Consider the following 25450-nt stretch of genomic DNA (forward strand, 5'->3'; position numbering starts at 1 on the left):
GATGTGAATGTTGATTTCTGGTAGCATCGAATGTGCTCTAAGCCTCAAAATTTGCAGAGAGGCTTGGACACATGTATTCCAAAATACCCAGAAATCGTTTTGGGAAATTCCACCCGAAGAAGGTTTTATTAAAATAATTAATTATTGTTAATGGAGGCGTAAGTCTAAACTTAGGAAATTAAAATAATTAAAGGGTATTAATCAAACTGGGGGTGAAACTTCTAGAAGAAGCCGAGGATCAAGCCAAAATGCTCTAAGCCATTGATTAGAATTTACTCTGGGTTGTTGGTTGTCAATGAGAAGATTATAAGAAGAGGCTTGATGGGAATTTGGAAAACACGTTGAGTAAGGGATCAAGAGATCGATTTCTAAAGAGATCAACGCAGCAGTTGTCAGAGAAGTGATCAAGGTGATTTCTGGCAGTGAGGGGCCGAGATAGTTTCCGGTTGGAGAGTTTCTTGATCTGGGGATACATCGCAAAGAAGGCAAAGAGAGATCCAGAAGAGGCAGCGCAGAGCCACACTGGGCAGCATAGGGCCACGCAAAGGTAGCGCAGAGCCTAAGAGGAGATCCGAAATTTGCTGGAGAATCAAATTCCAAAGCCAGAAGCCGGGGTGTGAGACTAGGAGAGCAGAGAGTCGAAGTTCCAGAGGCAAATCGATCAACCAAAGGAGTGACACAGTCCCCAGAAGATGTGACATAGAGCAGCGCAGTGATTGCGCAAAAACTGCGTAAAGGCAGTTAGGGGCTAGTCATTCAATGGTTGGATCAGTGCTGGATCGCCAGTGATAGTGTGAGGTATATCTCACTCATCTCTTTGTCAGTCAGATTCTCTGTATTGGATAGCCAGCAAGGCATCCAAAGATTGTATTCAGAAATTACTGCTTAATAATACAAACCCTCAGCTGCTGCACCAATTTTCTCACATTGGGTTTTTACGAGGACAATGGTCCAAAAATAATGGTGTCACTTGTGTGTTATTTCTTTCTTGCTTAGATTCTTGTTTCCGCATATTAATTTAATTAGTGGAGGTTGCAATGTATTAGTTTCAATATCTAATATAGAACACAGTAAATAATTTGCTCATTTATTTGACAAATAGAAGAAACTTAATCAGTTGTTGTAGTAGAAATTTGAGTCTTCCAGATTTTCACATGGTATCAGAGCACAGGTGAAGTAAGGGAGTAGACCGGAAGAGCCGGCGTTGAATCGAAGTAGGGAGATTGAAGTGTTGCATAGGTAGTAGATCGAATCCCTAGAGGGTTGCGCAATCCAAGCCAGGAGGGGAAGATTTTTGTGTAAGATCTCTCTCAGTGAGTCGACAGAGAGGTAAGATTTCCAGATCGAATTTTGTCAGTTGCAGAGGGAGCAGCGCAACAGAAGCTTCAGCTCAGAGCAGTTTCTAGTGAGACGCAGTTTTTTGTAGCAGTTGTTGGGACAGAAAAACATCAGAAGAGAGAAGGAGACACTATTTTGAGGGAATTCTTCCTCAAAAGACTTCCAACCAAGAAGTATGAATTCTCGTTTGCAGAGCAGCAGTCGAGAAGAGCAGATCTACTAACTCCAACAGGGAGTGCATAGACAAGCCCAATAGCAATGCAGAGGAGAGAGGAGGCAGTTCAACATTTTGTTGGCAAAGATGGCAGCTAATAGGGTGAGAGATCAAGATCAGTTGGATGGAGCATCCAACTATGTGATCTGGAAGGCTAGGATCCCATGCCTTCTGGATGAGCACGATCTCAAGATGTACGTCGATAGTGTGGTAGTTGTACCTGATGATGCAGATCCATTCAAAAGGTACAAGGATGAGATGGCATAGGCCAAGCAGTTGATCCTCGATGGAGTGAGGGATCACGTTGTATGTCACATTGCTGGCAAAGGAATAGCCAAAGACATGTGGGATGCCTTGGCTACACTATATCAAGGATCTTCCGAGCAGTGGAAGATGTACTTGGAGGAGAAGCTGAGATCAGCTAGGATGGAGAAAAGGAAACGCATTGATTCGTTCCTATCAAAGCTTCAAGAAGTCCGAGATCAATTGACAGTTGTAGGATCAACACCTCAACCAACAGAGATGGTGAGGTTGGCCCTGAATTCAGTGTCAGAAGAATGGCAAGTGTTTGTCCAACATATCCTGGGCAAAGAGAAATTGTCAGATTGGGAAGGAATGTGGACCGCTCTTCAACAAGAAGAGATGAGGCAAGACTTAGTCCAGTGCAAACTTGATGGCAGTAGCAATAATGGGACGAAGCCCAAGGATGAGGAAGAGAATGCAGCACTTGTATCAAAGGGGCAGCAGGAGCAGCGAAGAAAGAAGAAGGATGTCTCCAAGATCAAATGTTTCAGGTGTGGTGAACTGGGTCACTACGCTACACAGTGTCCTCTCAAGAAGAAAGACAAGGACAAGAAACATGATCCGCAGGCTGCAGCCGCAAAGATCGAGGAAGAGGAGTTTGCCATGATTGCCCAGATACCTCCAGGGGAGAGGTGGGGTGATCTATTACTATAGTTCGAAATAACTACAGATGGGCAGAATCTTTGAGGAGTCCACCTCTTGGATCAATACCTTGCTACAGGAGCCCATATCAAAAGTAGCAAGATGGACTGGGTTAGTTGGTGCAGAGGAGTGTTGGAGTGAGAGTTGCAGTAGCTAGGATTTGAGCAACGCAAAGATAGTGTTGGCAGCAATGCAATTAGCACAGAGCAGAGTCAGCAATAGCGCAGTGGCTTCAGTGACAGCGTAGAGACTAGCAGCGATCAAAGCTCCAGCAACAAATGCATCATATTGAACAATTGTTCAATAATTTTGGATGCTTTTCCGTTGTTGATGTAGTAGAAATAGCAATTGGAGAAAGTTGTAGTGCAGATGCAGCGTTCGCAGTGGCAGAGCCAATAGCAGCACAGATGCGGCATTTACAAGGGCTGCAGTACAAATACAATGTTGGTAGTGGCAAGGTCAGCAGCGGTACAGATGCAGCATTTGCGCAGTAGTTGGTGGGAAGTGATGTCAGACATCAGTAGCGCAGAGGGAAATGTTACAAAGAAGGGTGATGCTTCAGCAGGTTGCATTACTAGAGCACATTCTTCTCTAAGAGGCAGTGTTGATTTCTAGTAGCATCGGATGTGCTCTAAGCCTCAAAATTTTCAAGGAGGCTTGGACAAATGTATTCCAGAATACCCAAAAATCATTTTAGAAAATTCCACCTAGAGAAGGTTTTATTAAAATAATTAATTATTTTTAATAGAAGCCTAAGTCTAAACTTAGGAAATTAAAATAATTAAAGGGTATTAATCAAACTGGGGGTAAAACTTCTAGAAGAAGATGAGGATCAAGCCAAAATGATCTAAGCCATTGATTAGAATCTAATCTGGGCCGTTGGTTCTCAACGAGAAGATTATAAGAAGAGGCTTGATGGGCATTTGGAAAACACATCGAGTAAGAGATCAAGAGATCGATTTCTGAAGAGAGCAACACAGCAGTTGTCGGAGAAGTGATCGAGGTGATTTCTTGCAGTGAGGGGTAGAGATAGTTTCCAGTTGGAGAGTTTCCTGATTTGGGGATACATCGCAGAGAAGGCAGAGAGAGATCCAGAAGAGGCAGCGCAGAGCCACGTTGGGCAGCGTAGGGCCACGCAGAGGCAGCGCAGAGCTTGAGAGGAGATCTGAAATTTGTTGGAGAATCGAGTTCCAAAACCAAAAGTCGGGATGTGAGACCAGGAGGGAAAAAAGTTGAAATTCCAGAGGCAAATCGATCAGCGAAAGGAGTGGCGCAATCCCCAGAAGCTGTGATGCAGAGCAGCGCAGTGATTGCGCAGAAACTGTGTAGAGGCAGCTAGGGGCTAGCTATTCAGTGGCTGGATCAGTGCTAGATCGCCAGTGAGAGTGTGAGGTATATCTCACTCATCTCTCTGTCAGTCAGATTCTCTATATTTGATATCCAGCAAGGCATCCAAAGATTGTATTCAGAAATTAATGCTTAATAATACAAACCCTCGGCAGCTGCACCAGTTTTCCCACATTGGGTTTTTCCAGGGACATTGGTTCAAAAATAATGGTGTCACTTGTGTGTTATTTCTTTCTTGCAAAGATTCTTGTTTCTGCATATTAATTTAATTAGTGGAGGCTACAGTTTATTAGTTTCAATATTTACCATAGAACACAGTAAATAATTTGCTCAGTTATTTGACAAATAGAAGAAACTTAATTAGTTGTTGCAGTAGAAATTTGGGTCTTCCAAATTTTTACAGTGAATTGCCCGCCCTATTACACTTGTTGAGCCTTGTCCTTAGAAATATTTGTCCTCTATAAGCCTCCCTTGTTAGCTTGAACCTTGAAATTGATATATCCTTAGGTGACCTATCTAAAGGGAAGCCTCCTTAGTGGTGAAAGTCCACAAAAGAACAAGAGGTAGTGGTTGAGGTGACAATGGGATACACCTCATTGTTGTCCCTTGGTCTAGTTTTTCCCTGTAGGTCACATCTTACAAGACCTGCTAGATTTTGAGGCAACAGTATCCATCCATAAAATAGTAGAGGAACAGCTACTAAGGTGACAGTGATGGCTGAACTCATTGTTAACCTAGAGTGCTCAGTGAGGCTTTGCACCAAGGTGCTAGACTTTGCAGTAACAGGGCCCAAGCACCAAAAGCAACCTACTAATGGATGGGACCCCATGGTTCTTGTTGACATTGATCCTCCAACAACTAGATGCAACAAGACCCCAAACAACCATGACCATCCTCCCCCTGTCAATGGTTAGATAATAGTTTAGCTGTATGTATTGTGCATAGCATCTCTGTTTGGATTTTTTCCTCTTTTACGACTATGAGCAAGATAAGATATTTATATTAATGTCCAACAAATGACCACAAAAGTAGGTCAATGGGACTGCTGAGTACAATGATGTTGGTACAAAGCGGGAGTACTAAGAAGTCTCCTATATAAAGAACAAGAAATAAAGTAGAAACATGAAGTCTATATGCAAATCATGAGAAAAAACGATAAAATCCTTGGATCCAATAGCAGGCTGCTGCAACCGGGGGGGGATGTGTAGAGGGAAAGCATCTAGGAACTGGGTCATGATGAGGGATATTTTGGAAGAAACCAGCTCTGACTTTTTAGTTTTGAACCTGGTAGTTGAGGTTGCAATGGCAGCCCACTCATCGTTCTAATAAAAAATACATATTTTTGCTAATTAATAGAGTTTAAAGAAAATTTTAGTTCAAAACATTAACTACCTCAACATAAATAAATAAACTACCATGGACCCATCTTAACCCCAGATCTTTTATGCAGAAAGAGGTTTGCAACTGGAATTTCATGATCTCCCTAAGATCCAGGTTTAAGATGGATCTAGACTAGTTATTATTTTGAAAAATAATACTTATGGATGTTCTAGAAATATCTCTATAAATGCTACGTCATAAAGATTTGACACTCTTTATATTTGTATGCCTATTATTGCATGGTTCACCAGAACCATCTCTAGTTTAGGTTCCAACACCGCTTCCTTGTTTTAACTCCGTATCATTTGCCAAGATTGTTTCAATTGCATAATTATTCTAGCATTTCTTTCTGCCCTTATTGTTGAGATTTCAATTTTCCAATTTTGAGATTTTGATTTGTAGCTCTAACCTTTCTACCTCTACATATATTCATGTGAAATTGTTACCAACTTTCAATCGAACACCACAATGAGACATTTATATGCATATTTAAAGAAATATAGAGATGATAAAATTGCATACAATGATGAACTTACTAGTAGCACATACATGCAATCTGAAATCCAATCTAATGTGAGTGATTGTCTATATGTAAAAATTTTAAATTTATGGCCCATATCCGGCTTGCCTATTACATGAACAAATAGGAACACATTTTTGTGCTATAAAAAGAAAAAATAAACATCTCCCAAATCTTTACCATATTGAATTTAAATTCTAGAGCAAACTTCAGCATTAGGTATAAAATATTTCCGATCACTCTATAATTGTAACATTTTGCTACTGTTTGAAACATTTTCCTGCTAGACAATGAAATGTCTTTGCTGAGTCTTACAAGAGTTATCTCCAGGGGTAATCAGTAGGGAAATCGGGGCATTAGAAAGAAGAAAGAAAATCTCACCTATATGTTGTAGGACCAGTCTGATGCAAGAACCACATTGATGTGAAACTTATGGCAAGGCCCAGGAACCCACTCGATGTTGAAACTATCCAAAACATAGGTGACCTGATTATTGGTCTGCAAAATAAATGTAAATAAGGATATGCCAAGCACCTTAGGCTAAATATTTTCATTAGCCAGAGTATCTTCTACAAAACAATAAAATAGAAGGCAAACAATAGACATACGCATTAAAATGACATTTTACTCGGAGCACGTCATAAATAAATAAATTTCACAGCTTTTGAGTTACGGATTCACTCCCATATATAATTATCTAAGCGTCCTATTCTGCATTTACTATTAGACATGTTGAGAGCACATACCGTCTCATTATAAACACATCAGAATGTTTAATTGACATACAACCTGTTGAGAAACCAAGTGTGATGAAGTCTAACACCTAATTTCTCTTCTTCAATATTACTTGTGAATATTAGTTTTCTTCTGATTGCTTCATATCTCTTCTTCATCAAGCAATTATACAAATGTTCAATCTTTCAGGAAAACATAGAGATCACAAAGAGACAAGAGACACCAAAATTATGCGAGCAGCCAAGGAAAAACCCACAAGGGGAAAACCCAACAATCCTTCTCTTATAGAATCAGATCAAAGTGACAGATATCCAAGACCAAGACCAAGACCAAACAATCAACAAGATACCAAGTCCAACCCTCCTCCAAGTCACCTCCAAAGTCAAAGTCAACACTTGTCAAACCTGCTCCAATATGGTCAAACTTCAGGATTTTCAGACCTGCAACTAGGGCTGAATTTCGGCCTGTAACTATCTCAGAAGTTTCAGCCTCTACCACTGAAATTTCGTCCATCCACATGTGTGAACTGTCAAAGTCAAAGATTCAGTCAACTAGGAATATTCTTCTTGTCTTTATCTTTGACTTTCTCTTTCTTTTTATTCGGCTTTCTTTTCTCCTTCGCTAGGTTCAGATATACTTCTTATTGCATGAATGAGTGAGTTTCCAAATGAGTCGAACTTGTCCTTTATATATAGCTGTCAAGTAGGGTCGAATGGGTGTCACTCTGGAGGGCCAAGCCGACTTGGTCATCTTGTGGACTAATGACTCAACATAAAATTCAAATTCCTTTTTCTTACAAATGTCCAAATGGGACAGACTAAAATAAATTTTCTTTTGACTCACAACAGATTCTTTTTTACTCTTTTTGACTCTCTAAGCATGAAGAACATGCTTTGAAAAAAAATATAATAAATACATCAATGATAAATTTACATTATGAAGACCGACTCTAGAAACAACTTCAACATGACCTAAACATATGCTTACCAGGTTATATGCAAGTGTAAGTCAGTATATATATTACATTTCTGATTTCTGTGAGCTTTGTGGACTACATATGATGCTATTGGGAAAGACCTTTGCGCACAACCAAATGCAGTGAGCATCCTATGGGATTTGAGTCATAAAATACATTGTTATACCATAACATAATGTTGTGCACATCAAAATGCTTAAATATATTCTTTATGACCTGTTAAGTATAGAATTACTATTAGACATCTTGAGTGCGCATATGGCCTCATTATAAAATCATCAAAATGTTTAATTGACATACAACCATAACATATGATTACCAGGTTATGTATAAGTGTAACCCAATATATATGTCATAGTTATGATTTCTGTGAGCTCTGTGCACTATGTGTGATGCTTCTGGGAAAGGCCTTTTCGTAAAACCTAATGCAGTAAGCATTCTATGGGACTTGAGACAAACAAATACATTATTGTACCATAAAATAATGTTGTACGCATCAAAATGCTTAAATATGCTCTTTATGACCTGCAAAATATAGATTTATTTTCAAGCTAACTAGGCAGTGAGCTCACTCATTAGCTAGTAGCAGTTAAAAGTCCTTTGATTTATGAAGGTGCACCAGTTATTAAATCTACGTGGAGGGGAGAGGTGTGTCACACACACGCAAATCTATAGTGTTCTCAGGAGTTAGAGATCGACTAAACCCATGACTAATGGAGTTGTGCTAGATAGATTATCTAGCCAATGGAGATATACACTTGTTCATTGTATCAAAGATGCAGAAGTGCACAAATCATATGCATGGATGCACATTACAGTGGTTGTTGAATTTTTGTAGCTATGGTCGCTCTTCATATGAAAGAAAATGATAAATATAATTTGAATCTTAAGTTGGCTTCAAAAGAAGGAAAATCAATTTTTTAAATTTGAATTATTTGTCTCCTAAAGCCAAGTCGGCACCAAAAGTATAGGACAGCCCAGCCCAGCCCAATGTTGATTTGGGGTAGCATCGGATGTGATCTAGCCACGAAATTTGGTGGAGAAGTTGGGGCACATGAGATCTCCAATACCCAAAAAGGGTTTGGGCAGATTCTAAACAGTTCAGGAGATATTAAAATAATTAATATTTTTAATAGACTCTTAAACTTAGGGAAAATAAAATATTAATGTGTATTAATATGAAACTGTGTTAGAATGGTCCAAAAGACATGGATCAAGTCAGATCTAATCTTAGCCACTGATTAGGGACTTAATTTCGGCCGTTGATGTCAACAGGAAAAGTATAAGTGGAGGCTTAAGGGTCACTTGGAGAACACACCAGAGTGATCAGCCATTCTATTCTCTAGAGCGGGGTTTGATAAGAGAGACAGAATTAGTGATCGGGAGTTGCAACTGAGGGGCATTGAGCGATGTTTTAAAACTCCGACTCCGACTCCGAATCGGTCGAGGGTCGACTCCGACTCCAACTCCGACTCGGTTGGCTCGATTTCAATGACTCGGTCATTGTAAAAAATACATTAAATATTTATTTATTTTTATAAAAAAACATAATTTTAAAGATTTTCATTCATGTTTCCAAACACACTGCATCAGAATATAGATAGAAGAAAACATATGATCAAAGTAGGCTCATGAATATATCCATTATATCAAAATGGCACCCAGTTCACTGTCCAATACATACATGATGATGATATAGAGATAGAAACAAAAACACATAACCAAGCAGGCTAGAAATGGCCTCTACAACAAAAATATATTGTGACCAATACTACTAGCTATTGCTAGAGGAGCCAAGATCATATGGATCAGAGTTAGACAGGGGGCCCCATGGCTCCTCATCATCATCATCTCCAACTGCCACTGTAGAAGTGGTAGCACTAGCAGGCTGTGCAGCAGGTGCAAGCTGAGATAGACGAGATATGCGCTTCTGTCGTGGCTGAGCAAAGGAAGCACCTCCAATTGGAGGACTTGCTGGCTCTGAGGCTGACGCTGGTACAAGTGGGTCAGGATCTGCATTCAACTAAACATTTTGTTCGAGTGATGCTATCATTTGTAATTCATAATCAATATCCTCAACAGAAGCAAACTTTGTTGGATGACTCTCCACTACCCAATCTGATGTTGAATCAATGTCTTCCAACACAATGGGATCCGAATCAGGTCTTTTGTTCAGCAATTGGTTGCATCTGAGCCGGAGGTTGTATTGGACATAAACTAGATCATTTAACCGTTTTTTATCCAAACGTTTCTCTTCTTTGTGTGAATCCTCTCAAAGACAGACCAATTGTGCTCACACCCAGTAGCACTGCAAGTTTGACTCAAAATACGAATTGCAAACTTCTGCAATTCAAGGCAATGGCTACCAAAATCCTCCCACCATTGTACTAAAAAAACATAGGAGTGTAATGAGTTAGCTCAACAAATTTACAAATTATATCCAACTTTCAAATTATAAACGATTTAACAAAATAAGTATTAAGAATTTGAAAATTGAAATTTTTGTTTACCTGGCTCATCTACTTCCCTTGCAATCTTTGCTAGGTTCTTCCCAAAGGTACCTGAGGCATTGCTGAAGGTTGTGACCTGTCGATGTATCTCCAGCTGATCACACTCCAATGGGATCATGCGATCAATGCAGTCAATCAATCCATCTCTAACCTCCCCCCTCAAAGCTCCTGTCGCCTTAACTTTATAATGATACCATGGGTTCAAAAAATACCCAGCTGCATGTATAGGGCGATGGAGTTGATTGTTCCATCTTGCATCAATGATTGCCCAAATGGGCCCATACTTAGCCATTTATCCTTTTATGCCCTCTTTATTTACTCCTTTCCTTGATCTATAGCCTCATAAATGAAGCATGTAGCCAATCTTTCCCCATCCACCAACCACAACACCTTAACCAGTGGCTCAACAAGCTTCACAATCTCTGCTACTTTTCTCCAAAATATTTTTTCATTAACTTTCTTTTTCAATTCTTTGCCTTCCAATTTGTGAGACCACTCGTTTTGATTCCATTCTTCACTGGAAAAAGTCTTTTGCAAGTTTCTGTGTTGTGAAAGCATAAGATTGCAATGTCAAAAAATGAGTAGCAAATCTAGCGATGGCAGGCCTAATAATATCCTTTCCCCCTGTGTGTTTCCTCAACAGGGTCAAAATCCATGAATTATTGTTGATAAATTTTGTTATGCTTTTGGCATGATCTACAGTGTTTTTGACCCAATCTAATTTGCCAATATCCTCAAGCATGAGATCTATGCAATGTGCAACACATGGGGTCCAAAAGATGGTTCTATGTTTTTCCTCTAATAGTTTACCAGCAAGAACATAGTTAGAGGCATTATCTATGATGACTTGAACAACATTAGCCACCCCCACCTCCTCAACAACCTCATCCAATAGCTGAAACAACAATTGTCCATCTTTTACCTTATCAGATGCATCAATTGATTTTAGAAACATGGTTCCCTGTGGGCAGAAGATAAGAAAGTTTATGATGGTACGGTTTCTTTGATCAGTCCATCCATCTAACATGATGGTACATCTTGTTCTTGCCCATGAGTCCTTGAAATCTTTCAAATACTCATTAATGGAGGCAATTTCTTTCTGCAAACGATACCCCCTTAGCTCATGCATAGTAGGGCCTTTGAAGCCTTTTCCAGCAACATGTATGGCATCAAACATAGGCTCATAATATGGTGAACGGGAAGCATTGAAGGGGATATCAGCATCATACCACCATCTACATATGTAATCACAAGCAGTCTCCCTCAATTCTTTCTTCCAATGGTCATCTAAAGTGGGTTGCATATGACTTCTACTAGCTTGAGGACCATGTGCATCTGATGGAGAGGAGGGTGTGACAGTGAAATAACTTTTGATATTCATATCACCCTTTTTCATTTTACCCTTACCCTTTTCTTGAATAGACTCAAAAGAGGGAGGAACATATCGGAAGGGGTTGGATGCATCAGTACAAGGGATAGAGGAAGAACCCTCAAAATCAAAATGGGGGTTGGTAGCCAGCATTTTTTGTATATTCCTCTTCCTCCCAATTTCAGCCTCTAACTCTTTTTGCCTAGCCTTATCTTCTTTAAACTTCTCAAAGTTGGCTAACAAATCCTTCCTAATCTCCCCAATTTTTGGTGAGGTACATGGAGTAATTTGGCCTCTAATCTCTGTCAAGTGTTGTTTCAGCCTATTAATGCCCCCAGGACCATCCTTAATTTTTCTGTGGCAAAATTTGCAATGCATTTGACTATCAACCATTTCAATATATGTCCAAGTAGCATCTTTCACTCTAGATGTCATTTTTTGACTTGGAAATGAAAGCAAAAAATCTGAAAATGAAAACAAAAAAAATAGCATTGATTCAATGTTCATTTCTTTCACAAAAACACTCGTTTCAATTTCCATATTTGCACATAAAATTTAATAAGCAAAAACAAATTTTTACAAGTGAAAAAAAATACCTCTAGGCACAAACTGCCTCCTCAAGGTTGCTCCAAGAAACCAACTCCTCAATGCTACTCCAAATGGCTGCCCAAGAAGCTCCTCACTCCAGCCACAATGCTTGCCCAAGACTCCTCATTGCTACTCCAAAAAAAAACTCAACAACTCCTCACAAACTCTCACTGAAATTCTCACTCAAATGCATGAGATGGTTGTGAGGAAATGAGAGGGGTTGGGTGGATTAAATAGGGTTTACAAGAGGGGAATGGACCCCAAATACACACTAGACAAAATATAAACATGTTTGGAGTCCCCCAAAACAAATATTTAAAAACAAAAATGTTGTTTTATGGGTTCACGGGCCGCAGTTTCCAACCCAGCCGAGTAGGCTCGGACTCCGGGTTAATACCGAGCCGTCTGAGTTGTTAGACAACCCGGTCGACCAAACAGGTTCAATACACAAGAAGGAAGTGGGGTCGAAGATCTGTTGTTGGGTAGGTCGAAGTTCTGGGGTTGCTTGGGTCGAATTTTTGTTGCTACACAGGTTGAAGTTCTATTGTTGGATAGGTCTAAGTTCTACTGCTACAGGGTCGAAGTTGTTGGAAAGAAGGTCTGACTCGGTGATTGTAGGAGGTATGTGTCTAGGTCGAAGAGTCTTGGATTATCACGTCTTGTCTTGTAAAAACTACTAAAGGAAGAGGTTTGAATGGGTTTTCACCTAGATAGGCGTTTTCCCCTGGTTGAGTGCCTACATCTTGTGTCTCTTGTTCTTGTGATCTTCATACACACATAATTTGGTAATTGCTTGATGAAAGATAATATAATAAAGAAGTAAAAGAAGCCAACATAATTCACAAGTAATTATCAAGAAAGAAAAATCAAACCCTAGTACTACTAGCATTGATTTCTCAACATGGTATCAGAGCTAAAGTCAAGGAAGATTGGAGATCACTTTGTTGGCTTGAAAGAAAAAGTTACTCCCTCTATGATAAGATACTTGAAAATGGGATTCAATATTGCAGGAAGTTGGATCAAAAGAATCATCTACAACTTATTCAATAAGGTCAAAAGCAAAGGGTTCTTGGTTGCACTCACAGGTTCACTCAATGATGACAATGCATGGATTATTGATAGTGGAACATCAAGGCACATGACAGGAGAAAGTAAACAACTTCACACTCTATCAAAGGAACCATCTTCTCATGCAGTGGAATCGGGAGACAACAAAGTTATGCTGTTAGAGGCCTAGGATCAACTTTTTTGAAGCTGGAAAAGGGACAAAAGTTGCATCTCAACAATATACTCTATGTTCCAAGTTTGAAAAAGAATTTAATTTTAGTTTCTTGTTTAGAAGATAAAGGTGATAGAATTGCTTTTGTAGATGGAAAAGTTCTAGTTTGGGGAAAAGATTCAAGCATCGATAAAGCTAGGGTTATTGGAGTACATGAAGGAAGTCTATATAGAGTCATAACACCATCTCCTCAAGCCCTAGTTCACATGGAAATCAATCCCATTGAGCTATGGCATAGAAGATATGGACATTTACATTATAAGGTTATTCCCTCTCTCAATCAATTGGTAAATGGCATCCCCAATATCAAAGAAGATCGTGAAGGAATATGCAAGGGATGTGCTTTGGGAAAGAATACAAGGAAACCCTTTACAAATAGTGAAACAAGGTCTAAGGATATATTAGACCTCATTCATTCAGATGTGTGTGGGCCTATGTCTGATAAATCACTTGGAGGTCATCTTTATTATGTGACCTTCATTGATGATCACTCTAGAAAGACATGGCTCTACCTTCTCAAGAAAAAGGATGAAGTATTTAAGAAATTCAAGGAGTTTAGATCTGAAGTAGAGACCCTAACCGAAAAAAGAATAAATACTTTGAGATCCAACAATGGTGGGGAATTCACTTCCAAATAAATGATTGAATATTGCAAAGAAGCAAGAACGAACAAGGAGCCCACTATTCCCAACAATCCCGAACAAAATAGAGTGGACAGAAGGAAAAATAGGACAAATGAAGAATGTATATGAACAATGATTTTTATCAACACATACCAAAATTTCTATGGGGAGAAGCTGCATTGACAACAGTATATATACAAAATAGAAGCCCTCATAGAATTCTTGAAAATATGACACTTGAAGAAGCATTCACAGGAAAGAAGCCTTGTGTGGACCATCTCTGAATCTTTGGGTGTCCCCCTATATCCACCTTCCAAAGGAAAAACTAAACAAGCTAAATTCTACAAGCATTAAAGGGACCTTCGCTGGCTACAATCTTTCTTCAAAGGCATATAGAATCCACATCAAGGAAGGAAGACATATTGAAGTAAGCATGGACGTTATATTTGATGAAACTCATGCCTACAAAAGATCCAAATATATTCCTATTGATTCCAATGATGAAGACATACCACTATTTGAAGAAGAAGAGCACCACAACAATCCTACTACAAATCAAGAAGAAGAAGAAGGACAAAGTGAGCCTATTGAACCTGTGATCATACCCGACACAAGGAAGAGGCCAAATTGTTTAAAAGCCACTCTTGAAGATGTCAAAGGACATGGAGATACGAAAGGGAACCTTTAGAGAAAGCAAAAGACCAAAACAATATTCTGGATATGCTGCATACATGACAAAACTAATAGAAGTTGAACCAACTACATTTGAAGAAGTTGTTCATCAAGAAGTATGGAAGAAGGAAATGCAGGAAGAATATCATTCCATTATGAAGAATGGGGTTTGGGAAATCATTCCTAGACCAAGTGACAAATCGGTTGTCACTTCAAAATGGATCTACAAGATCAAGCACATTGTTGATGGAAGCATAGACAAGTACAAAGCTAGATTCGTTGCAAGGGGTTTCTCTCAAAAGGAAGGCATAGATTATGAAGAAACCTTTGCACCTACCACAAGATATACTACTATAAGATCCTTGGTTTCATTGGCTGCTATAATGGGATGGAATATCCATCAAATGGATGTAAAAACAACATTCCTAAATGGAACCATCGATGAAGAAGTATACATTGAACAACCTGAAGGCTTTGAAATAAATAACAAAGACACTCATGTTTGTAGACTCAAGAAGGCCCTATATGGTTTGAAGCAAGCTCCTAGGGCATGGCATTCAAGAATGAATGCATACCTTCTAGGAATTGGGTTCATCAAAAGTACTATTGATCCAAATCTATATATCAAAGTTGTCGATAACGAGCCAGTCATTATTCTACTATATGTGGATGATCTATTTATTACAGAGGTGTAGAACGAAGGATACAAGAATGGAAGAAGATGTTGGCAAGCAAGTTTGAGGTGAAGGATCTGGGATTGATGCATTATTACCTAGGTCTGGAAGTATGGCAGAAACCTAGGGAGATATATCTGGGGCAAGGAAAGTATACAATCAAGTTATTGCAGAAATTCGATATGATGGATTCCAAGCCTATGACTATCCCCATGATCACCAATCTCAAGAAGTTGAGAAGCTCTGACTCAAGTCTCATAGATCCTACCACCTATCATAAGTTGGTGGGTTCTCTAATGTATTTGGTAAATACTAGACCGGATATATGTTTTGCTTTGAACATTCTTAGTCAATTTCAGTTGGAGCCTCGTCATGATCATTGGATAGCTGCCAAGCATATATTAAGATATCTATGTGGCACTATACATCACTGCCTAAAGTACGACAGCAAGGAAGTCAAGTTGACAGGTTTTACAGATTCTGATTGGGGTGGCAGTGAGACTGATGGAAGAAGCACTACAGGTGGATGTTTTAGTTTGGGATCTGTTATGATCTCATGGATGAGTAGAAAGCAAGATCCTGTTGCTTTGAGTAGTGTTGAAGCTGAGTATGTGGTTGCATGTGAAGTAGGAAAGGAGGTTGTATGGTTGAGGAAACTTCTGTCAGATTTGTTTGGGAAGCCTCTAAGTCCTATTGTGATAAATTGTGATAATCAAAGCAGCATTAAGATGTCTGAAGATCTCGTGTTCCATGCAAGGACGAAGCATATCAACAATAAGTACCACTACATTAGAAGCTTGGTACAAGATGGGATCGTGAAGATACAGTATGTCCCGACCGACGAACAGGTAGTTGACGTGTTGACAAAGTCTCTTCCTAATAAAAAGTTTGAATATCTTAGAAGCATGCTTAGTTTGGTTGCTATTACTAATCTTGTTGATGAAAAATGTTTGGAAGAGATTTGATGAGGCATCTTGTGTAATATAAAATGTTGAAGGAAATGTAACTAGGTTCAGTCGTCATAAATGTACTTTTGATATTTGTACTTATTCAAGAAAAAGAAATATTATTTTTATAATGTATGTCAATGAGTTTCTTGCTCATTGAAATAGGTCTAGCACTAGTTAAAGTGCTATAGGTGAGTCAAATAGTCAAAAGAAAAAGGTTGAAGACCTTAAGGGCATGTTACACCATGTATGAATATGTATTAAAGTCAAGAGAATACCTCCAAGCAAAGTCAAGTCTCCTCCTATGCAAAGGCACCATCAAAGAGGATCCTTCAAGCATGTGACACCACCAAAGAAGCCATCCAAAGCAAGACAGCAATTCGGCCTCCAAACAGTCCTCAAGTCAGCCTACAAACAAGTTAACAAGTCGGCCTTCTAGTCAGCCTAAAGGAGGGACAAACCTCTATATATAGAGGTTGTCCACTCCCTCAAAAGACAATGCACTCCCCTCTGAAATCTACAAAGGAAAAAGGCAAGAAAGAGAGAACAAAAAGGATCTCTAAGGGCAGCGAGGAAGAAGGATATACAACCGAAGTTAAAGAGGTCTGTTCTAGGGTAGCTGCAATCACACGTGCGAGGAAACAGAGGGTTGTCCCTACGACTAGGATAGCAACAATTCATAGTCACCCATCTGTCTTTGTTTGCAACTAAATCTAGGCCTATAAGGCCTCCTACTCAAGCATAGAAGAAAGACACTCAAGCGAAGGAGAGAAGGGCATACAACACCAAGTGAACCTCCCAAACGTGTGAGAAACTAGGGCAACAGAACAACAATACAGTCATACACCCATATCTCAAGAAGGATCTTGTTTGGTCAAAGAAGTAGTCTACTTGAGAAAGGGATAGAAGAGGAACACCTCATCTAGAAGGCTCACTCAAGGAAGGTCTATCTCTAAACAAGAAACAAAGAAGGAAGACGAAGTGCTGAGGAGCAAACTACTAGAAGGAGGAAGCCTATGTGTCGGGGAACAAAGTGCAGGAAAGAGGAGAGGACTTGACTTTTGCTTGGAGGACATTCTTATCAAGAGTCTAGGGTTTGGCATTGATCAATAGAAGCTTCAATAAGAGAAATTCACAAAAGGGTTTTCCTCTCAAGAAAAGAGAGGTTTTGGCCCTGGCAGAGAGCCAACATCTTGTGTTCTTGTCTTATGTTTTGGTAGCAGTTTGATGAAGTACACGCACATGCATTAATAAGAAGAAGAAGATTAAGCTAACAAGAAAAAGTAAAAAGACTCCACAAATTGTTATCAAGTAACGAAAAATCACACTACACCTTTTTGCCCTAGATTCTTCAACATGGTTTCAGAGCTAAGGTAACACATTAAGGAAAGGGCATCTCAAGAACACTCATCAAGGAAGGACATCTACACGGTTGAAGCATCAAGCCTAGAATTCTCAATCACTTCAAGGACAAGAAGGTATACAATCCATCATTCATCAAGGAATTCTACAAAGCTAGAAGAAGAGCCTTACATAAAGGCACCTACAAAGAAGAGCAGATTGAAGCAGGACCTACATTAAGCTACAAGGCATCAAGCAAATCTCATCATCAAGCAAGTCCACTTGGAGAAGGCAACTTGAAGAACATCAAGATCCTAGGAAGGCAAGCCATCAAGTCTTCAAGGAGAAAGCAAATCCACTACATCTCAAAATCTATCAAGTAAGTACATGTCCCCTTCTGAATATACATCAATGTCTTTTTGCAAGGAAAGCAATAAATTGGTAGGTACCAATAACTTTCTTGCATCAAAGAAGAGGATTGATTTACTTCTCAAGGAGAATGAACTTCTAGAACATGTCAAAGGGAATATCACTATCCCTGCTAAGGAACCAACTCAAGCCTTAGCTAAGTAAAACAAGGATGAGACAAGAGCTCAAAGGATTCTGATAGAATCAATCAAAGACTCTCTCATTCCTTATGTCTCCAAATTTAAAACATCAAAAGAAATTTATGATAAGCTAGTAGAGCTATTCTCGGTATCCACAATCGGAGAAGTAATATCTCTAAGGAATGAACTGTACAAGATGAAGATAACGAAGGAAGGAATAGCTCCCTACTTCATGAAAATCTTAAAAAAGAGAGATCAACTTCAAGAGCTTGGGAAACTCATGTCTGACAAAGAGATGACAACTGTAGTACTCAATGCTCTACCTGAGGATTGGGGCAACTTCACATCAAGCATAAATGCCAAGAAGGAAGCAACCATACTTGGTGAAATGTGGTCTCTATGCAAGATACAAGAAACCAGACTTAAAGCGAAGGAAGATGTGGGATCAAAGGAGCAAACCTTTGCTACCATGGCCAAGAGAAAGTAAAAATTTTGCAAATTTGGTCCACGAAGAACAAACAACAAAGCCATGTCCAAAATCCAATGTTTTGGATGCCAAGAATATGGACATTACAAAAGGAATTGTCCTAAGCTTAAGAACGACAACAACAACAAAAGAAAGATGGAAGAAGCTCGCATAACTCAAGAGGTGAAAGAAGAAGGAAAGAAGCAAAAGAAGGAAGATCCTCTAAATCTCTACTATGACTAAGTCAAACTATTTACTTCAAGTCTTCTTTCAAGTTTTTGAGTAGTATAGGAGCATGTAGGAAGAGAATAAAATTGCATGGCTAGAAACATCCTCCAAAATCTAGAAGCATGATGTACATAGAGTTCAAAATACTCATGTAGAAGAAGCATTTATAAATAAGAACAAAATGCATGGTTAAAAACATCTTCTAGAATATAGGAGCTTGGTAAATATAGCTCAAGATATTCATATAAAAGGAGCATACCTAGTATAGGATCTCATCCACGATGAAAGAAAAATTGATCATGATTAAGAATTTTAGGAGACCTCCATCATCAATAGAAAGAAAACATTTGCAAGGCAAGGGTCTCTAAGATCCTATGATAGAATCTTCAAAAGAAGGTTCATGAACCAAAGAAGATGTCTCATTAGGAATCTCATTTATGGGATTCAAGAAAAGGATGATGTGCAGGCAAGCTAAGATGAAGCAAGAAGGGCCACACCAAGGACAACCAAATGAAGCTAAGATGATCAAAGGAGAATCAAGATGAGGTATGTATGCATCAAAGTTTAGTCATGTTATCATTTGTATATTATTGAGTCATGGGAATAGTTCTATAAATATGATCAAGTATGAAAGAATCTCCTTCACAAAGGACATACTCGAAGGCATGTACTATATTGCAATAAGGGTCAACAAAAGAATATGCTCACATAAGGAGTATCAGATTGCTAACTAAGAAGCAAGAAGAAATGATGACTAGTCCAAGAAGCAAGCTATGAAGAAATACTCTCACAAGAAGCATAAGATGGTTGACCCATCTATCTAAGAAGCAAATGAAGGAAGAGATCAAGCATGTGAAGAACACCATGATCACCGAGAATCACTATCTGACAAGATACTTTGAAGATATCTCCCGAAAGAAAGCAGGAAAACTCTAACAAAGAAAGGAAGGACCCTTGACACCTATGAAGGCCGTGGAGATATAAAATATGTAGATAATTGGTTCTACTCTACATAGATGTCGTGATGAAGAAGCCACCCAGCAAAAGAAAAAGTAATGTTGAAAGCAATATCAAGATGAAGCCATGATGGGCTACTAGGTCGAAGCATGTAAAAAAGCAAGTACAACGAAGCATCCATGAGAAGAGCATTTTGAAGCATGGACAGATGACAAAGGAGTAGCCAGTGACAAGAAAACTTGATGTATAGCAAGAAAGACACTTTCCACGAAGGAAGCAATGACATGACAAACCAGGAACGAAATTGATCGATGGATGGTGCCCTACCTAGAATAAATTCGAACAAAGACTTCATGACATCAAAGAAAGGAAGGAGATCAAGTAGTTGAAGGACCCACGAAGAAGAAGTTGTTGATGAATGAAAGAGTCCCTAGTTAAGAGGGAACTCTAGAAAGTTCCTGATCAAAAGGGAGTTTTGGATCACCTCTGATGACAAAGGAGTGATATTTGTGTTTTTCCATCTCATGGGTCATGCACTAGACCAGGACTAACAGTGGTAAGTCTAGGATGAAGGCCCTGAATGGAAATGTAGACACAAGATAGACACAACATTCTTGTCTTCACTTGGGAAGAAAGAATGGGAGGATTAGGTAATCATCTGGCATCAGATACTCTTTAAGGATGTGTAGGGCATCCAAGACAAGAGTAGGCAATAGGACCGATATTCTTTGAGGGTTGGGAACCCAAGATAAGAATAGTCCTTGAAGGTCATACTCAGAGAACACCCGGATGGGTATGTACCTTGAGAGACAATGATGAAGGTGTCTATAAATCATTGGTCTCGCCAACATTGTAGCTCATATGACCTCATGAAGAGATGGAGTTCTTAGTAAAGGCCTTGCACTATGACAATGTTGATGGATATGATGCTATAACAGATGGATTGCAAATCCAGTTTCTCTTATGTAAATTCTTCAAGATTGATAATAGCTAAACACCTTGCAATGTTGTATGAATACCTCCCTAGTTAAGAGGGAGTGTTGAAGGAAATGTAACTAGGTTCAGTCTTCATAAATGTACTTTCAATATTTGTACTTATTCAAGAAAAAGAAATATTATTTTTATAATGTAAGTCAATGAGTTTCTTGCTCATTGAAATAGGTCTAGCACTAGTTAAAGTGCTATAGGTGAGTCAAATAGTGAAAAGAAAAAGGTTGAAGACCTTAAGGGAATGTTACACCATGTATGAATATGTATTAAAGTCAAGAGAATACCGTCAAGCAAAGCCAAGTCTCCTCCTATGCAAAGGCACCATCAAAGAGGATCCTTCAAGCATATGACACCACCAAAGAAGCCATCCAAAGCAAGACAGCAAGTCGGCCTCCAAACAGTCCTCAAGTCGACCTGCAAACAAGTTAACAAGTTGGCCTAAAGGAGGGACAGACCTCTATATATAGAGGTTGTCCACTCCCTGAAAAGGCAACGCACTCCTCTCTGAAATCTGTGAAGGAAAAAGGAAAGAACAAGCGAAGGAAAAGGGTCTCTAAGGGCAGCGATGAAGGATATACAACGGAAGTTAAAGAGGTCTGTTCTAGGGCAGCTGCAGTCAGACATGTGAGGAAACAGAGGGTTGTCCTTATGGCTAGGATAGCAGCAATTCATAGTCACCCATCTATCTTTGTTTGGGGCTAAATCTAGGCCTACAAGGCCTCCTACTCAAGCATAGAAGAAAGACACTCAAGCAAAGGAGAGAAGGGCATACAACACCAAGTGAACCTCCCACACATGTGAGAAACTAGGGCAGCAGAACAACAGTACAGTCATACACCCATATCTCAAGAAGGATCTTGTTTGGTCAAAGAAGAAGTCTACTTGAGCAAGGGATAGAAGAGGAACACCTCATCTAGAAGGTTCACTCAAGGAAGGTCTATCTCTAGACAAGAAACAAAGGAGGAAGACGAAGTGCTAAGGAGCAAAGTGCCGGAAGGAGGAAACCTATGTGTCGGGGAACAAAGTGCAGGAAAGAGGAGAAAAATTGACTTTTTCTTGGAGGACATTCTTATCAAGGGTCTAGGGTTTGGCATTGATCATAGAAGCTTCAATAAGAGAAATTCACAAAAGGGTTTTCCTCTCAAGAGAAGAGAGGTTTTAGCCCTGGCAGAGAGCCAACATCTTGTGTTCTTGTCTTATGTTTTGGTAGCAGTTTAATGAAGTACACACATATGCATTAATAAGAAGAAGAAGAAGAATAAGCTAACAAGAAAAAGTAAAAAGACTCCACAAATCGTTATCAAGTAACGAAGAATCACACTACACCTATTTGCCCTAGATTCTTCAACACAAAATGCCTGGGAGGACATTTGGCCGACCTATGTGTTGATGTCTAGTTCCCGAAGTAGGGAGGGTGGCGTTGGTCATAGTGCTCTGAACTTGCATTACACACCTAGTTCCCTGGGTTGATGGTTAGCAAGTAACCTTGATGGTACCTAGAGAAGCTGAAAGCTTGAGTCCATCTTAGTCCCACCCGGATAGATTGCCCTGGTCAAGAATCTAGTCTGTGGCACTGCATGTGCCTAAACTCTTCATAGTTCTTGTGTTTTGAGATCTTCAATGTACATGTATATACTATTGGTCAATAATTGTCATTGATGGAAATATAAGATGTTGCACTATTGGAGGATTATAATTGATGACATACCTGATGACATATATTATCATGTGACTTTAATCTGGCCTTCGAATAATAATCCATTGTCGGAGTAATAAACTTTGGAAATCTTTTAACCAATGTTCCAACTCATATAACCAAAGTTCCAACACATATAATATAACACAACGCTATAATAAAACCCTCTCGGAGAAATATCGTATCGGTGTCTTTAATGTGTGTCACCACTCAAAACCTTTGATCTCCGATATCCAATAACCTTTGATTCGCTCTGACTTCCAATATGCGGACTTGACTTGATTTAATAACAATTTAATTATCAAATCGCATCCGCCACTTTATCGGAAATTTTGAAATGGCACCTCCAATAAGACCCTTCGATAAGACCTAATCTCTGATTGTCGATATGGTTGCAGACCCGATTGGCTTTATCATAACGTTTTAATATAATATCGCGTCTGCTTCGTCAAAACTTTCCTATACAGAAAGTTTTGCACGTTGTGTCATGTTAAAGCTTCTGATACCCAAACCTCTGATACCCATCCACGTCATGTCGGCCTCCCTCCAAGGGTCACATCCCTTCATTTTCATAACATAATGTATATAAATAAAACCGCAGACCTTCATTTCTATCATCCAACTCAGTCATCCATCACAGAGAGTAAGATACAATTCACAACTCGTGAACTTTATAGCACCAAGGAAAAGAAGCTTAAGGCCGAGAAGAAGAAGCAAATTTTGATTAGGTTAAAAATTGATGAAACAAAATCTCTCGGACCTGTGAAACATTCGGACCAGCAACAAGGAACAGTATGCTTGATATATAACAAGCCTTTGTAAACCTTCAAGACGTATATGAAGAAATCTCGAACCTCTTGGATTGGAACTCAGAAGGCCTTCATCCATTGAGAAGGAACAATATCCAAAGTATTTTGATACTAGTCGAGAATTTGTAAACGAGCAGTATCTGAAGCATTCCATTAATAACCGAGACAATTTCACACAAAAAACGATTACTACAGTACCCAGAAGAGACGAGGAGATCAAAAGGCCCGCATTCATTGAAGCAACGAGGTGGTCATCAACAGTGATCTACCATACCCTCGGACCTGTGATAAAAGGAGCACGTAAGTTGTTTGCTAGAGATAAGACTATGGGACAGCATTTGGATAAGCCATAGAAGCCCAGACTCCTCCACAGTAAGCTTAGACTTCACTATAGGAGCTTAGACCCCACCACAACCTATTGCAGTGACACTTTGGAGGATAAATCGATGAAGGTAAAATAATGGAATGACTCTTGTGGCACCATTCATCATGATCATCTAAAGAAGGACATAAAGGATTGAGAACCTTGGACAATGAAGCACTAGCTCTTTTGGAGCTAATGGACAAGTGAAGTGAAAAACAAGATTTGTGGAGAAATTCAAGTAAGTAACTTATCTATCTTTATTAAGAAGACTGAAGGGTTGGTGCCCTAGGGGTTGGAGCCTCTAAAAATCAGGTTGGAGCCTTGAAAAGGATAGGGTTGGATCCCTAGAGGTTGGAGCCTCACAAAAGTCCAAGTTGGTGCTTGGCACCAAGTTGGAGCCTCACAAAAGTCCAAGTTGGTGCTTGGCAACAGGTTGGAGCCTGGAAGATTGAAGGGTTGGTGCCCTCAAACATCATTGTACTCAATTTTTTGTAAAAGAGAATTGGTGTCCTCACTTGTTTATAATAAAATCATTATTATTTATTTTTCTAATTATCATTGTGAAGAATCTTAATTGGTAATCTTAACAATTGGAAAGAAATATTGATTCACCCCCCTCTCAGTATTTCCAACAATTGGTATCAGAGCTAGCTTCTTCATAATCAACCTAACAGTTGGAAGAAGGATTCTTAAGTCACAATGAAGAATCGGGATTCAGGAAAAATTCCCCAATTTGATGGAACAAACTTTTTCTTTTGGAAGAGTAGGATGACATTCTATTTGATGTCCCTTGGACCTGAAGTATGGCAATCAGTTACTGATGGGTATAAAGTTCCAGCTACTCCACCAACAGATCAGGATGGTCGGAAAGTTTATGTAGCAAATGCCAAAGCACTAAATTCCATAACAAGTGGAATTATTGATTCAAAATTTACAAAAGTTATGAACTATGATTTTGCCAAGGAAATGTGGGACAAGCTTATAGCTATCTTTGATGGACACTCCAAGGTCAAAAAGGCAAAATTCCAAACACATAGAAGACAATTTGAGAGTCTTAAGATGGATGACGAAGAAGATATTGCAGCCTTTTTCCTCTGAGTAGATGAAGTTGTCAACTCACTCGGAGGATTAGGTGAAACCGTTGAAGACAAAACAATTCTCCAAAAAGTTTTGAGATCTCTTCCAGAACGTTTTGATTCTAAAGTCAGTGCCATAGAAGAAATGAAGGACTTGGATAACCTATTGATGGTACATAGGGATTGGAGGTGATTTCAATTGGAAAAAGGCTTCGAGGCAATTCAAGTTTGAGAAGGAGAATCAAATTGCATGCCTTGGGGCCCTTTCATCTTTGAACCTTCAAGATTAATATTCTCTCCTCACTATTCATCATTTCTTCTCGTAGAACCTCACATGCTTAAGGAATTGTGATTCTTGTATTCACTCAAGGCTTTCAAGCCTTTTCTCTTATAAACAATTTCTCAAGTTAAATCAATCATTTGTACTTTTTTGGGAAATGGTATCCTTGATCATCAAGAATATTGTAAGCTCTTCCCAAGTGATCCCTCATTCTTATAAAAGGGCATTCACATCACTAACTAAAAATTAAAAAAATTGTTTCTTTGGGAGCTTGGGGATTTCCCCTTGGCATCGCATCCTTCTCTCAAAGAGAGAAGGAGATCTCTTGTGTGTTTGTTACTCTTCTATTTTGTTCTTTTCCTTTTCATGCAAGTAGATTAGTTTCATTTCCATCTAGTTTCACTCTAATGCTAATGATCTAATTGCATGCAAATTTGTCCATTTACTAATACACTTCTTGATATTTAGTTAAGTGGTTATTTCAATTTCCATTTCACTCATCAATCACTTTTTCTTTTGCCAGTTGTTCATTTCAACAAATTTAATTTCATTTCATTCACATGCAAGTATCATCTAAT

At 39.1% G+C, this 25450-nt stretch overlaps 1 protein-coding gene across 3 annotated transcripts in view; it reads right to left on the reverse strand.

Moving 5' to 3' along the window:
• Positions 1-25450, reverse strand: part of LOC149219376 (GDP-mannose transporter GONST1-like) — a 297856-nt gene that overhangs the window by 79001 nt on the left and 193405 nt on the right. For 2 of the 3 annotated variants that reach the window (XM_089384353.1, XM_089384352.1), the window contains exon 8: positions 6126-6242. In XM_089384353.1, coding sequence (XP_089240479.1) covers positions 6126-6242 — 117 coding nt within the window. Of the gene's footprint in view, positions 1-6121; positions 6243-25450 lie in introns of those variants that run through there. The other variant, XM_089384354.1, reaches the window with a different exon arrangement.

This window comes from Pinus tabuliformis, chromosome Q (assembly GCF_031772625.1).
Source record: "Pinus tabuliformis cultivar Carrire ecotype Pingquan chromosome Q, CPIR1, whole genome shotgun sequence".
NCBI lineage: Eukaryota > Viridiplantae > Streptophyta > Pinopsida > Pinales > Pinaceae > Pinus > Pinus tabuliformis.